The sequence below is a fragment of the Panthera onca genome, chromosome E2, assembly GCF_046562875.1.
Source record: "Panthera onca isolate mPanOnc1 chromosome E2, mPanOnc1 haplotype 2, whole genome shotgun sequence".
Taxonomy (NCBI): Eukaryota; Metazoa; Chordata; class Mammalia; order Carnivora; family Felidae; genus Panthera; species Panthera onca.
In genome coordinates, this window is record NC_138353.1 from 27,461,618 (window position 1) to 27,477,630 (window position 16,013).

At 55.4% G+C, this 16,013-nt stretch overlaps 1 protein-coding gene across 5 annotated transcripts in view; it reads right to left on the bottom strand.

Annotated features, from left to right (window-relative positions):
• Positions 1-16,013, bottom strand: part of ZNF423 (zinc finger protein 423) — a 333,582-nt gene that overhangs the window by 133,862 nt on the left and 183,707 nt on the right. For 4 of the 5 annotated variants that reach the window (XR_009615389.3, XM_060650812.3, XM_060650814.3 and 1 more), the window contains one exon: positions 2,901-6,115. Coding sequence is in view for 4 of the 5 variants with exons in the window: in XM_060650812.3 (XP_060506795.1) it covers positions 2,901-6,115 (3,215 nt within the window). In the remaining variant the exon portion in view is untranslated. Of the gene's footprint in view, positions 1-2,900; positions 6,116-6,512; positions 6,575-16,013 lie in introns of those variants that run through there. The other variant, XM_078438614.2, reaches the window with a different exon arrangement.

The window sequence follows — 16,013 nt, forward strand, 5'->3', positions numbered from 1 at the left end:
CAGACAGCTGGGCCCCTGCCCCCAGGCGTGCCCAGGCAGGGGGCAAGGCCCCAGAGGCTGGGCCTTCACTGGGGAGGTTCCGGGCTTTGTCTAGCTCCTTTCTGCAAACGGCCCATCTGCCCAGGTCTCTAGATGTGATTGCTCCTCTCTTCTCTCGCAAGGCCTGGGATGGGGAGAGGAAGGTCTGTCGGGCTCCCAGAAAACAAGGCCCCTCGGGTGTGAATCCCTGAGCTGCCATGCACAGCTGTGCATCCCTGAGTATACAGTTCCACCTTTCTGAGCCTGGATACTGCCTTTGCCAAAACAGAGGTCACAGCAAGGCTCCCAGGTTGTTGCCGTGGCCCACACAGTAGGGGCTTTATGAAGTGGTACTGACACAGAATCCAGAGCAGAGACTGTGGAGGAGGAGGAGACTCTAGAAGCAGCCCTGTGGCTGCCAGGAGCCCCAGCGCCGTGGTGGGCAGCGTGGGAAGGCAGGGATGGGGCTGGGAGCACGTGGAAGGAGGGTGTACAGGGCCCCAGTCCCGCCACACTGTCCCGTGGTCTGAACGAGAGGGGTGACCACCCTGGAGCCCACCCCAGCCTGCAACCAGGATGGGCTGCAGAGGTGATAGGCAGAATGTGGGTCAAGAGGTCGGCTGTGGCACCACACTACCTGGGTTCAAATCCCTTCTCTGCCTCTTGAAAGCCGGGGCCTGAGGGCAAACTGTTCTGTATCTCCATTTCTTCATCTGTAAAGGCAGTATCATAGTATAGAGATAAAGTGCTCAGCACATCCTTATCCCCCCGTAAGTGTGAGCTGTGGTTATAAACGGGATAAATACCAAGTGATGTTCACTGTGTGCCCAGCACTTCTTCTGCTCACTTAGGCCTCAGGGCAAAACACAAAGGTCCGCCCAGAAAATAGTCACAATGTTTAACAACGGGAGAGGGGCAGATGCTGAACAATCAGAGCAGATGCTCCTTAAAAACCCAGAATGGGGGGCGCCTGAGTGGCTCAGTCAGTCTTGGTTTCGGCTCAGGTCGTGATCTCACGGTTCATGAGTTTGAGCCTTGCATCGGGGTCTGTGCTGACAGCATGAGCCTGCTTGGGATTCTCTCTCACTCACTCTCCGCACCTCCCCTGCTCACTTTCTCTCTCAAAATAAATCAACAACAACAACAACAACAACAACAACAACAACAACAACAAAACCCAGAATGGCCCCCCAGTGCCTCCCAGGTGATGTCAGCTCTGGAGATAGATACTGTTGCTGCTGCTATTACTACTCTCTGGCTTTACAGGAGAGGGCAGAGGCCTGGAGAGATCAAATCCCTGGGGGGGTCCTGGAAGAAGGAGATTTTAACCCAGCCCGTCTGATTCCAGGGCCCAAAGGCTTCCCGGCCCACCCACACTGGCCAGCCAGCAAGCCGAGGCTGAGCAGAGCCGAGCAGTGGAGACCAGGGCCGGTGCACAGAACCTCTGAGGGGTGACCTATAGGACCCTTCTCCAGACATCCGGTTCGGTCAAAAGGCCTTGAGAGGGTGAGGTGTTATGGGACCAAAAGGGAGCTCTCTGCTCCAGACAGGCCTTTGAGAACAGGCCTCAGACCCCCAGCAGAACACTCCGCTCTGCCCTCATTCAGGTGTTTCTCCAGCCAGGGGGAACATGGACAGGCCGTTGGCCTGTTGGACCTCAGTGGAGAGCGGGCCAGTGGGCCTCAAACGTGTCCCTTCCACTGCAGATTCTCCTTCTACCCTCCTCCAGGCCCCCTTCCCTCTCCTCACCCTCAAAATCCCAGAGTCCCAGGAGCCAGTTCTGATCCCAGCTCTGATCCCACAGTGAAACACCCTCAGCTACACCCCTGTCTTCCAGCAAGCACGCACAGCAGGTGGTCCTTCCCCAAATTCTGCCTTCCGCCCATGGCGCCAGCAGCCGGCCCTCGAGGGAAAGACACTCCCGAGATCTGCTTGGCACCTCCTCAGTCTGGAAACAGACAATAGACTCAGTGGGAACCCCGGGCCCGACTGTCAGACATCCAAAATCCAGGCAGGCCCCGGGCCCACCATCAGGTGGCCCTTGGCCATGGCACCCAGACCCACCTGGACCCTCCCAGAGCCTGAACTTCCCCTGCCTCCCTGAAACCTACTAGTTATGGGCCTGTGGCCTCCCCTAGTCGGGAAGCCCCCAAGGTAGGGTCCGTTTCTGACTCTCCTTGACTGCCAGGCACATAATGAGTGCTCAGGGCAAATCTGATGAACAAATGAATGGAGGAATCAATCCATCAATCAGTCATTAATGAGAACAGCAACTGAATCCATTCTTAGGCTCTTCCATGCACAAGCACCTGCACTAACTATAAAGATGTGCTGTTGATGATAACCTATCAGCCGGTGATTACAGGCTGCATGATCAGGCCCTAACTAAGTGCAGGTCCTGAGCCCTGTATGCGGATATTATCTCTACGGATTACCGAAAAGAATCCTAAACCTGAAGCCCAGAGAGCAAAGGGACTTGCCCAAGGAGACTCAACAAACAAGTGAATGCGTCCACCTCAGATCTGTATGAAAGACGACAGCCACCATTTATGGAGCGTTCGCTGTGTGTCAGCTGGTGCGTCGGGCCCTTTACCCATATGACACCACAGGTCCCTGAAAGCGATCCCATGAAGTCCAGGCAATTGTCATTCCCCTTTTACAGATGAGCACTTGACAAACGAGGCCCGGAGAGATAAACAACGTCTGCCACGTCACACAGCTGGAAGGGAAATGGCAACCCTGGGGATCACCCCGGAGTCTCCCGCAGAGCGGACGTGCCCGGCGGCTGCACGAGAGCGCTGCTTGTCTGGGCTGCTAAAGGGAACGCCACCGGGAGGTACAGAGCTCAGGGGGAGCCCCCAGGAGCAGGGACAGCCTCTTACCCGGGGCACTGGCGACGTCTGGGCGCCTTTCCGGGGCCCACTGGTCTCTGGCGTGAGGTCACGGTGGTCCACCTGCATGTGGCTCTCCAGGTCCTCGGCACTCTCGAACTTGACGCTGCACTCGGGACAGCGGAGGCCGGCGCAGGGCCGGTCGGCAGGCTCGGGCGGGGCCAGGCCGCCCACCTGTCCGTTGGCGCTACGGGCCATGCAGCCGGCACAGAGGCCGTAGGGGAGCCCGTTGACGTCAAGCTTCACCAGGTCCTGCTTGCTGCGGAACTCCTTGAGGCACAGGGCACACTTGTAGAGCTTCTGCAGCCCCTGGCCGTTGGGGGAGGACGCAGCCGAGCTGCCCGCCAGCTTCTGCATGTGGAAGGTGCCGTGGATCTTGAGCTCCAGCGTGGAGGTGACCGTCTGCATGCACACCACGCAGCGGAAGCCCGTGAGCGAGTTGCGCAGGTCGGGGTGCATCTGACAGTGCTCGATAAACTCCTCCTCGCTCTGCAGGGGCATCTTGCAGATGCGACAGGTGCCCGTGTCCAGGCTCTTGCTGTGGGTCACCTTGTGCTCGGTGAGCGTCAACAGGGAGGGGAAGCGCTCACCGCAGATGGGGCACATGTAGTGCTTGGCGGGGCCCCGGTGCGTCTGCAGGTGCTCCCGGAGCCCGTTCTCCGAGAAGAAAGTCCGCGAGCACACGTTGCACTTGTGGCTGCCCTTGATGAACTCAGCCTTCTTGCGCGAGCCGTCGTCCTCCCCGGGCCGGATGTTGTGGTCCCGCAGCCGGTGGTTCTGCAGCAGCACCTCCATGGTGTAGGCCGCCCCGCAGATGTCGCAGCCGTACATGGGCTCCGACGCATCCACGTCGTCCTCGCTGGCCTCGTGACTGTTGGGCGCCTCGGGGTTCTTCAGCAGCATGCCCTGCAGGTCGGCCGGCTCAGCCTTCTTGCCGGCAGCGGGGGGCACCCCGTTGGCCGTGCCGTTCTCGGTGGCGGCGTCGAACACACAGTGCTTCTCCCGCAGGTGCTTCTCCAGCAGGATGATGGCGTGGAAGGCCTTGCTGCAGAACTTGCAGTTGTATTTCTTGCTGTGCGTGGTGATGTGGCACTGCAGCTCCACCTCGGTGCTGAAGGTCTCCCCGCAGAAGATGCACTTGTGCGCCTTGGCCGGGTTGCCCAGGTGGCTGTGTTTGACGTGCACCTGCAGGTCGGCCTCCTTGCGGAAGTCCCAGTTGCAGGCCGTGCAGCGGTACATCTTCTTCTCGTTGCTGTGCTTCACCGCCAGGTGCACCTGGATGGACACCTTGGAGTCGAAGACCTCCTGGCACAGGGTGCAGTGGTACAGCACGAACGTGTGCATGTCCAGCAGGTGTTTCTGCAGGTCGTCCACAGAGGAGAACTGCTTGTCGCAGCTCTCGCACACGTAGTGGGTCGACGTGGTCATGTAGTGCACCGTCAGGTGCTGCAGGAGGGACTCCTGGGAGTCAAAGTCCTCTTTGCACTGTGGGCACGCCTGCTTCCGCAGCAACAGCTCCAGGTGCAGCTTCAGGTGGGTCTGGAAGCTCTCGAAGTTGGAGAACTTGAGGTCGCACTGATTGCAGGGATACTCGCCGTTGGAGATGGAGTTGGCGCTGGCCGAGAGCCGCTGCCGCTTCGGGGAGGACACCTCCACGTCAGACGAGACCGGGCTCTGCTCCGCCTTGGACTTCTTGCTGTGGGCGAGCGGGATGTTCTTGTGGTTCTCCTTGATGTGCTTGGTGAGCTTCAGGATAGAGCCAAAGATGGGCGAGTTCGTGCAGTAGGGACAGGAGTAGACCTCCATGAAGGACTGCGCGGGCTGCACGACCGGGGACTCCAGCTTGGTGCTGCCGACACCGCAGTGGGCCTGCTGGATGTGCTCCGTGAGGGAGGACTCAGTAAGGAAGCCCATGGAGCACTGGTTGCAGAAGAAGGCGTTATTGCCATCAGGCGGGTTGACGTTGGGGCCGCAGTGGGAGACGCGGATGTGCTCCTGCAGGCTGTTGATGTCGGCGAACATCTCGGGGCAATAGTTGCAGTGGAAGGCGGAGATGTTGCCAAACTGCATCACGGGGTAGGCGTGGTTCTTGTGCAGCTTGCGGACGTGCTCGTTGAGGTTGTACAGGGTGGGCATGGAGTCCAGGCAGATCTGGCACGTGTGGCTCTGCTGGGGCTTGTCCGCGTGGATGGTCTTCAGGTGGATCTCCAGCACGGCCAGGCTGTTAAAGTCCCGCTTGGAGCAGTAGGGGCAGCTGTAGACCACCTTGGACCAGCCCTGCCCATCATCCCGCATCTTCTTCTGGCCCCTCAGTGGCTTCAGGGTGGAGTCCGGGGTGGAGCCGCGCTCCACGGAGGCGCTGGAGTCTGGCGTGGCGCTGCTCATGGAGGCCACGCTGCCCAGCACGGGGTCGGGGCTGACGCTGTGGTTGCTGGAGTCGGGCTGCCGGTGGCTGTCCAGGTGGCAGTAGACGCCCTCCACCGAGGAGAACTGCTCGGGGCACATGGGGCACTTGTGTTTCTGGTTGGCGTGGGCTTGGTGGATGTGGGCGAGCAGCGCGTTCTCGTCGACGAAGACCTCCGGGCAGTGGATGCACTGCAGGTCGGCCTTCTCGGAGAGCTGGGGGTGGCGGGTGAGCACGTGCTTCTCCAGCTCCTCGGTCTGGCTGAAGGTGTCCTCGCAGTAGTCGCACATGAAGTCGTCCTTCTTGGCCTCCTTCTCCGACTTGGCCAGGTGCTCCTTGTTCTTCTTGTGCGCCTGCATGTGGCTCTGCAGCGAGCTGGTGGAGGAGAAGCCGCGCTTGCACACGGTGCACTTGAAGGGCTTGCTGGAGCTGTGGGTCTTCAGGTGGATCTTGAGGTGGTCGCTGCGGGAGAAGGCCGCCTCGCACTCGTGACAGTGGTACTTCTTGTCGCCCGTGTGCAGCTTGATGTGCCGGTCGCGGCTCCTCTTGTGCTTGAAGAGGCGGCTGCAGTAGGTGCACTTGAACGGCAGCTTGTCGCTGTGGATCTGCTCGTGCCTCTTCAAGTAGCTCAGGCGGATGAAGGACTTGTCGCAGAACTGGCAAGGGTACGGCAGGCCTGTGCCCCCTTCCTCCTCGCCCAAGCCAAGGTCACACCCATCTCCGATCATCTGCGTGGGTGACGCAACATCCTTGCTGGAGGGAGACGAGGCCACCCAGGAGAGTTGTGGGTCGTCGTCACCATCTGCGGGGGGAAGGCGGAAAGGAGATTAGAGGCAATTCCCAGGGCCGCCGAGAAACAAGGACAGAGCCAGCTTCTCGACAGCTCGCGGGCTGAGGCTGTGCAGCTGGCCAACGGCTGCAGGAGAGTCAGGGGAGGGAGTCCGGGGGGCCGGAAGCAAGTGGACGCGAGGGCCGTCGGTCTGCAGGGGAGTGGCAGGGTGGGGGCGGCAGGATACGGAGCGGACATGCCTTTCTCCTCAGCAACACCTGCCTGGGCCTCGTTGGACGCCATACCCCCCACGGGAGGTGAGATCCCAGGCACTTCCCTGATGGGCCACGGGGATGCAGCCTGGAGGAAGTCACCAGAAATGACCTCACAATCCATCAGTCCCGTAGGCCAAAAGGAGGCAAGTCCTCACCTGATCAAGACGTGGGGATTGACTCCCCCTCCAGCCCCTAGTCCTGGTGGGAAATTCCACTTATCCTTAGGGGCACAGGCAAAACCTTGCAAGAAAATAAAATGCACCTTATTGAATGCTGCTTCACCACATTTGGGGAGGGAGCTGGGTCTGCCGCTTCAGGGAGCAGACAGACTATGAGGCCCAAGTCACGGACACGTGGCATCAGACCCAGCAGCACAAGCAGGAGTAAGCAAAGGGTACTTGAGAAGGATCTGCAGGGTTCCCAGCACAAACCATCCCAAGGTGGGGGTGCGTGCTCTGTTCCCAGGGCCCTGGGAGATAGCCTGATGTGGGGTGATTAGGGGATGGGCCAGGGCCCAGATGGCCCCAGAGCTCAGAGTCCAGTGGGCCCTTCAACCCACCTTGGCAGGTATGGGAGGCCATCCTTGCACAGATGACCCACCCTCCCCGGCCTCCACTGGCCCTGTCCAGCCTCAAAGGAAAACTAAAGAAACAAGGGGCTGGCTGTTTCTGGAAAAACAAAGGCACACAGGACACCGTAAACAGAGCCAGTGAAGTTCCCTGAGCCTCAAGACTCGGTGGGGGTTGGACCGAGCCAGCCCAAGCAGGGAGTGAGTTCCGAGGCTCAAGTTTCGCATCAGGTGGATTTAAAACTTAATAATGAATGAAACGGACCGCAGGCTGCTACGGGCAGGGGAGAGACAAACAAAAGCTCAGATTCGGCTGCACTGACCTTGCTCATGTAACCCTGAGGAAATAAACCACTGCCCCCGCCAGCACAGCTTAGTCTCCAGAAAAAGCCTCACAGACGTAACCCAGAAAGTCTGGCCCGGAGGCAGCCCAGATCGTCCGGAAGGGGAGAGCAGGGGGCCCACGCTCCCAGGCACAGGCACACATAAACACACTCACACACACACACAGGCACCACGGTCCGCACACACACATCCGTTCACACACCATGTTCCCCCCATGGCTCGCACACACGCATACATGCACACATGCTCACTCACCTGCAGACACGTACGCTCACACATGGTCACACTCACCGCAGCCACAGGCATGGCCCTGGCCCCAACGGTCCCGGACCCCCAGGCGCTCCCAGATGCCTCTGCTGTCCCAGGCCAACCCCAAGACTTTAAGAGACCGTAAGCCCAGCGGCAGGGTCTTGAGAGGTCCCTCAGGGCTAGCTCTGAGTCTGTTCCTAGACCCCACCCATCGCCCTGATGTCCACCCTGGCCCCTGGCCCTGGCCCTGACCGTGTGAAGATCTGCCTGACCCCAGCTGGCCGCGTCAGCAAAGCTCTGCCAGGGAGGATGAGGCTCTCTCCAAAGCTCACGGCCCCGAGTCCCATACCTCCTGGCAGCCTCTCCACCCCTGAAGCCCAGCCGCCCAGCCCGGCACAGGGAGCCTCCCAGAACGTCCTCCTGGGGTGAGGGCGCCTGCTCCCCTGGGCGCCTCCCATTTACAGGGCCCTTCGGACGGGAAAGATGCAGCCGCTGCCACGGCTCCTCCGATTAGACGCGGTGGGAGATGCCCCAGCCCCTGCCTGGTGATTCCCAGCTCTTGCCAGCTGGGCTCCGCGGGGCACAGACAAAGGGACCCAAGGGAGGAGACGGCTGGGGCTGGGGCAGCTGGGGGACCTGCTGGGCCCCCGCCCCCTGGCCAGGCTCAACCGGCTTTTTATTATTTTGATGTCTTAGCTCAGACACACTCAAGCTGCCACGGGGCCCTTCCTGTGTGCCTGGTGCTCTGTTAAGTGCTTTTCTCACAACCACCGCTGAGGCAGGAGCCAGGGCCCCTCCCACTGTACCGGCGAGGAAACTAAGGCACAGCCACAGAGACTTTCCCCAGGAAAAGACAGCACGAGGACCGCCCACAGGCGGCCCCTTGCCCAGGACATGGATGTGGATGGATCTCCTGAGGTCAGTTAGAGAAGACTGCCTCTGCATAGGGGAGAAAGTCACAGGCTGGATCTCCATTGAGCCCTTCCGGACAGCATGACCACAACCAGCCCGCTCTCTGCGTTCAGGGAGGGGCCCTCAGAGACCAGAGAGGTGCAGGTGCTCACAGGGCTGATGAGTGGAGGACACAGGCTTGAACCGAGGTCAGCTCAAGGGTGAGTGAGACAGGAAGATGCTTCGCCCAAAAGACCTAGCCAGGACATGTCTTTCTGCCAGCGTTCATTTGCTCCCGAGCCCTGTCCCCCGACCCCCAAAACAGAACGAGAGCAGATTCCTGCATTCAAAGCCCCTCTCCTCCATTTATTCATCAGCCCAGGAGAATTCCTCTTAACCTCTCAGACTCAGTTTCTACATGTGAAAAAAAAGAATCATTGTGAGAAGCAGATGAGAAAAATTAATGTGAAAAAGCACTATTTGGGGCGCCTGGATGGTTCAGTCAGTTAAGCGTCTGACTCTTCATTTTGGCTCAAGTCATGATCTCACAGTTCGTGAGAGGGAGCCCCGCATCGGGTTCTGTGCTGACAGCTCGGAGCCTGGAGCCTGCTTCGGATTCTGTGTCTCCCTCTCTCTCTCGGCCCCTCCCCTGCTGGTGTGCACTCTCTCTCTCAAACAAATAAACAAACTTTTAAAAATGTTTTTAAAAATAAAAAATAAAACTTAACTGTTTAAAAAAAAAAAAGGAAAAGAAAAAGAAAAAGAAAAAGCACTTACATGAAATGTCCAGAAAAGGCACATCTGGAGAGACAGAAAGCAGATTAGTGATTGCCTGAGGCTGGAGCAGGGAGCAAGGATGACTGCAAATGGGCAAGAGGCATCCTTGTAAGATCACGGAAATGCCCTAAAACCAGACCGTGGCAAGCGCTGCACAGCTCTACGAAGTTGCTAATTGCTCGCCTAAAACAAGTTAAGTTTATGGTACGCAAATTACACTTCAACGAAGCCATTGACACAAAAACACTATTTGGCCAATAAGAATAATAATTAGCACTAATTAGTGCCACGAGTGCTAATGACATCAGTAGCTACGCTTCTTGTGCACGCCTCTTGTGCCAACACCGTGTTAAGGGCTTCTATGGCCTCGGTTAATTTCGTTCCATCCTCACGGCCATCGGTGACATCCCATTTTTGAGATGAGGAAGCTGAGGCTCAGAGAGGTGTGTGCCTTGCCCTCGGTCACGTGACCCGATGCCCCAGTTGTGTCTGGCCAGAGCGCCACGTCTCCCGGCAGCCCGGGATCTATTCCCCCAGTGGTAGAGCAGCCCACCCGGTGCCACAGTCCCCAAGGCCCATTGCCGGGCTGCCTGGTGGGCTTTCTTTTTCTGCAAACGAGTTTCAGAATTAAAGCAAAGCACGTTATTCTGGGAGCAACAAACTGCACAACTGCTGAGATTATAATCACCTGACGGGAAATGACAATAAGGCCCCTTACGCTGAAAAGGCCCAATCAGGGGAAGTGTGTATGTTGACATATAAAGTCCCAAATTCAGACCACACTGTTTAAAGCCTTCTGTTCTAAAAACATTTAACCTTGGCTGCTGCCGGCCCACCCCTTCCAGTACACTTTGCTTTGGGGACGCACAGCTTCGTGCTCTAGGAGCAGGCCAGAGAGATGTGCCGGCACCGGAGCGCCCAGGGTGCCGGCAGGGACGCCGGCAGAGGATGAGGGCTCCCTCCCTCATCCACAGCAGTAACGCTCCCCTCGCAGGTGCACACACACCACACACATGCGGCCGGTACAGATGTGCAGAAAGGGAAGGGGTGCAGAAGTGGGGCACAGGCGATCTCAAGAGCCCCTTCGGCTCGGATGGTTCAAAACTCAGGGAGAAGGCAGGTGCAACAAAAGTCCAGTTCAACCTGCTACCTTTTGATTTCCAAGTAAATGCTTGTCCAGACTTTACTATTGCTGGGTATTCTTCTGAGAGCTTTGCATGTGTTAACACATTCGATTCTCTCAACAGCCCAATGAGACGGCGCTATTATTATCCCCATTCACAGGTGAGAAAACGGAGGCCCAGAGAGGCTGAGTAACTGGCCAGCGGCAGTAACAGCTGGCAGGCAGGGGAGCCAGGGTCCAGTTAGCCTGGTTCTGAGTTGGTGCCTTCACCCTCAATTTCCCACTGCTTCTCTCCTTTGGGAGGGATGCTGTCACACGAGAAGATCAAGTGAGAAGGGCAATGACTAATGCAGGCCCTCGGCTTCCCCTCCCCCTAGAATGAGTACAAAGTAGTATGACAAAATGAGTCGAAAAATCACTTACAAAATGAAGATTAAAGTCATTTAAAAATGACTGATCCTGCAAAAAGGCCTGGTAGGAAATGGGTTATATGAGGCTTTTGCTGTCTGCTACAGGAAGAGAACCAAAACAAGCGTAAAAGAGGGGAGAAATTTCGATAAAAATTCAATTAAGTAGCAGAAAGAACATTAACTCGGCTTCAGGACACATCAGTGGCAGAAAGCGCAGGGTGGACCCCAAGCTCACGTGGCCACGCTGGGTGCCAGACTCTGTGGCCGGCAGAGCAGAGTGACTGCCACCAGAGATGGCTGGGAGCCTCGGCCCCAGGGCTCCTCCGGTCACAGAGAATCAAGGTCGCAGCTGCTGAGGAAGTACCCAGACAGAAGAGGGACCATGACCGGCCCACAGGCCACATGACTGAGCAGAAAGGGGGACCTTCTACTGTGGCGGGGAGGAAGGAAGAAGCGAGCCCCTGCTACCAAAGTCTCCAAGAGGAACAAATGGTTCTGAAAAGAGCCCTGGGAGGTGCCCTGCATCATATGGGAAGGGGAAAAGAATGGATATCCAGCAGCTCCAGGTTTCTAGGACATTCCTGGGCTAGACAGAGCCATCCAAGTGGATGAAAATGACCAGATATTCCAGACCACGAAAGAAGGCACCAGCAAGCAAGGTGCCTGGGGGAGAATGTGCTGGGGGCAGAGGAAAGGGAGCAGGACAGAGAAAATTCTAGGCCTTGGCTCCCTGTGCTATAATATGGGAAGCTGGAATTTTGGTCTCCAAGGTCCCTTCAGGATGAATATAAAGGTCATTCGGACAAGATTCCAACCACCCAGATTCTCTCCATGAGAGCCACAAAAAGACCCGACCATTCTTTATGAAGCCCCAGAAGGTCTCCTCGCCACTGCCCCATTTCCTTAGGAAAATGAAAATTGCCAAGGAGACAAGTTCCCCACCGGACAAAGCTCTATGACGCTCCATGGACAGCCTCCCCTGTGCTTCCATCAGGAGCTACAGGAATGAGAACCGTCGTGACCCTTCTGCAGCTCAGAGAAATGGGAACGCAGACTCGGGAACCATTTATGCCAATCCTGCAGGATACCGAAGGACCAGAGAGAAAAGGGAACTTCCAGGGACGATCAATTGGAAGCGGTTGCCAAGGGTACTGTGTTCAGAAGGATTATAAGGCCGTATCTGGGCTCAGAAGAAATAAGTGCTGAAATCAATTGGTGATGTCTGCCATGAGCACAGGTCTGTGCAAGGGCATGCTCAAAGGGCACTGAGCAATTGGAGGAAGGAGTCTCCTGACTCCCAGTGCTACAGAAGAGTCATCTAGGTTTCCTCCTCCAGGAAAGGAGCTGCCCATCCTCTCTGAAAAGGGAGACCTTGGGGCAGGGTCCCAAAAATCCTGTCATTCAAGCAGAGACCACAGGGCTTGCAAGATACTATGGTGCTGTGTTGTGATCTGAAGGTGGTCTCTCACCAGAGAGAAGGGTCAGCTCCACCCCTGGCTGATGAGGAGGCCTGGCCACAGGGGGAAAAAGCAGCCCTGGTGTCCTAGGATTGCAGATCGATGTTCCCAGAGCCCAAGGTGGTAAGAGCGGCAAGACATCTGAACAGACTTCAGTGCACACCACAGACTGCACTCCCCATGGGGCAGCCCGAACCCAAACAGGTGTCTTTCTAGGCCTGCAAGGATACAAAGTCAGCCGAGGGGGCATCTGGCCATATTCCTAATCTCTTCTTGGGAAACTTCAAACCTACCCATCTGTGTCTCTGCACCACCTGGAAGCCCGGTGCAGCACACAGGTACACTGGGCAAACCCTGAGGCCCTCTCCTCGGGCTGCTTCCAGCAAACTGTGATGTGAGCTTCCCCCTCAGCTAGCCCCAGGCCCATGGGGGCCTGGATATCAGAGTGTGAAGGAGACAGAGGCCGTCAGGCCAGAGCTCCCAGGCTGGGTGGGGCATCCTCCCATCTCAGTGCCTACCAGGGACTTGGCCCCCAGAGACACAATCGACCTCAAACCAGGCCTGAGGGAGCAGGGGTCACAGACAACAAGGGGACCAAGTGCCTGCCCTGTTCCTTACCTCCAACCAGGTGCCAGAGCTGGTCATCCATCCCAGAATATTCCTCAACTCAACGACATCCATGCATGTAGAGTCAGCACCAGTGCAAGGGGAAGGGGAGGGAAGCGAGAGGAAGTTAACAGACCATCACTCACCTTATTTCATAGATGGGGAAACTGAGGCCACACAGCAAAGAGCAGACAGATGCAGGACCAAACTCAGAACAACCACAGTACTTACTGTTTATGGAACATTCTCTGCAAGGCATTTTCTCTGCCAGCATTTTCTCATTTGATTCTTGCACATACTAGGAGGTAGGTACTGTTACTGTCCCCTTCTTTGTAACTGCAGACTGAGGCCCCAAGAAGGGAAGCAAGCCCTGGGCACACACAGCTAGCGAGTGGCAGATGTCCCTCCACCCCCATTCCCATTCACTCACTAACCACTAGACTATCCTGCCTCTCCTGCCCCGAATGCTGGTTCAGGCCTGACCCACTGCAGAAGCCGCTCCCTCGTTCGAGGCCCACCATGCGTCAGCGCCAGGATCTATGGCTCAAGGAGAGCCTGCAGGAGCCACACGCTGCAGTCCCACTTGCCACAAAGGCCAAGTCCTGTCCTGAAGTGGAACAGCAGGCCAGGCTGGCTCTGAGGCCAAGCACCAATGAGTGTAGCTGGCCTCTTTCCTCCCTTGAAGGCAGATAATGCAGGCTAGCAGAAGTGTGCAGAGCTAAACCAGGAGGTTGTGGTAAGCAGAAAAACTCCATGTCCTCACCCCCCAAAACCTCTGAATATGTTACATTACAAGGCAAAAGGGAATTAAGGTTATAGGTGGAATTAAAGTGGCTCATTGATCTTAAAATGAAGAGATTATCCTGGATTATCTGGGTCGGCCAAATGTAATTGCAACCGGTCCTTAAAATGTGGAAGAAAGTGACAAAAGAGGAGGTCGAGATGAGGCAATGCCACAAGCCAAGTAATGTGGGCAGCTTCTAAAAACTAGAAAGGCATGGAATCAGACTCTCCCCTACAGCCTCCAGAAAGGAACACAGCCCCGCCGACGCCGTGAGATCCACGTCAGCCTTCGGACCTACAGAACTGTAAGAAATTAATTTTTGTTGTCTTAAGCTACTAAGTGCATGGTAATTTGTTACAGCAGCAATCGGCAACTAATACAGATTTTGCCTCCCAGACAGCTGTTGCTATAACAAATACCTAAGTGTGGAAGTGGCTTTGGAATCGGACACAGAGCAGCAACCAGAATTTCCAGGAGCATGGTAGCAAAAGCCTACACTGCCTTAAAAAGATTGTTCATAGACATAGGGATGTTAATGACTCTGCTAATGATGACGTAGAATGAAGGAGTACGATGAAGAAAACCTAAATCGCCACAGAAAATACCTGAATCATCGTGACCAGACCGTTAAGAGAAATGTGTACATTAAGGGCACGGATGGTGAGGACTTGGAAGAAAATGAGGAACAGGATACTGGAAACTGGAAGGAAGAGATCCCTATTATATAGTGGCAGAAAGCTCGGTGGAATTGTGTCCCACAATTATGCGGAAAGCAAAACTCGTAATGGATAAAAATGGATATTTAGCCGAGGAGATTTCCATGCAAAATGTTGAAGGCATGGCCTGGTTTCATCTCACGGCTTATAGTAGAAAAGAAAGAGCTAAATCAACAGAGCTGTTAAATAGAAAGGAAGCCAAGAATTGATAATTTTGGAAATTCTCAGCCTACCCAGATTGCAAAAGACATTATAATTAAGAGATTCTCTAACAGGAAAGCGCACTCCAGAGAGAAGGCTGAGGGGACGACTGTACATTGTGCTAACATCTCAGAAAAATCAAAAGCTCAGAGTATTCAGTCACATGAAAGGTTCTTTGAAAAGATTAAGGGTGTGACTCACAGATGCCCTACATCAAACCAGAGAGCATCTAGGAAATTGGGGGGGGGGGGGGGGGGGCGGGGATTTCTCTGGAACCATCTCAGTATCTCAGTAGAAGCCAAAAGTAGAGACAGGAGTATCTAGAAAATATCTGCGGAAGAGCCTGATATCTAAGAGTAGATCCCCATGACATACACAGGAGACCCACAAGGTTCTTGAGAACTTTGTATCTGCAGAAACACAGCCAGCTTGGACCAAAAAAGAGATGAAAGAAGGCTGTCAGACTCCCAAAATTCCACAGCAGAACACAGGCTAATAAAACTACTCGGCTGCAAACATGTGCTACCTTTCATTTAAAAAAAAAAGAAAAGAAAAGAAAAGAAAAGATGACTCAGAGGGCGGAACCTCATGTCCAGAAGGCAAAGCCGCAGCCAGAGGGTAAAATTTTGAGGCCAGAGGGTGGGGCTATGAGCCCAGAGCATGAAGCCTTGAGCCACTGAGAATGAGATCATATGGGACTAGGTTCAGATGCTAGCACTGTATAACCACAGGCAAGCACATCCCCTCTTTGTGTTTTCATTTCCCCAACACTTGAGAGAAGGAATCAGATAAATGGGGTCTCTGAGAGCCTTTGTAGCTCTACGAGTCTGTGATCCATTAGTGATGTCTGCCCTGGGCACAGGAATGAGGAATGGCAGATAGTAAGCATCCCAGTTTGCTGCTAGTTTAGGCATTTTTTTCAGTGAGCACATGTTTGTCAAGCCTGCTGCATATGCTTGGTCCTCTGAGGGGTACAGAAAGCACTCAGCATTCTTAGGTGGTGATGCTCTTGTCTGCCCAACTTGTCAATCAGTCACTTGTCTAAAGTTGCAGCTCTAAACCACCACTTTGCCACTTTGAAGCACTTAGAAAGAGAAAAAACGAAAAACCCCTTTGGTCATAGCAATAGTCAGTCCTGCATGCAGATATTTGGTTTTCCTAAAGGGACAGATGGGGGTACGGTGGAAGGGATCGAGGCCCAACCCCTGGGAAATCAAGAGTCCACCCCGGGAAGGAAGGGGACCAGGAAGCTGGAGGGTCTTTCCTCAGAGGTAGGGCAAGGAGCCCCACAGAGGCTACCAGAGGCTGACGTGGCTCCACCTGAAATCTTAAATTAGAACTGTGCTATTAGCAAAGATAATAGCAGCTCATATTCACCCTCCCCTCCTCCAGGGAGCTCAGAGTGCCTTTGTGGATAGGATCTCAGCATCCCCAGTGAGGCAGCATCAAGAGGAAGGGGGATCGTTCTTTCAGTTTGGGGATAAAAACTAAGTGGGTTGGGGCATCAGGGGGTCGGCGGGCAGCATAGG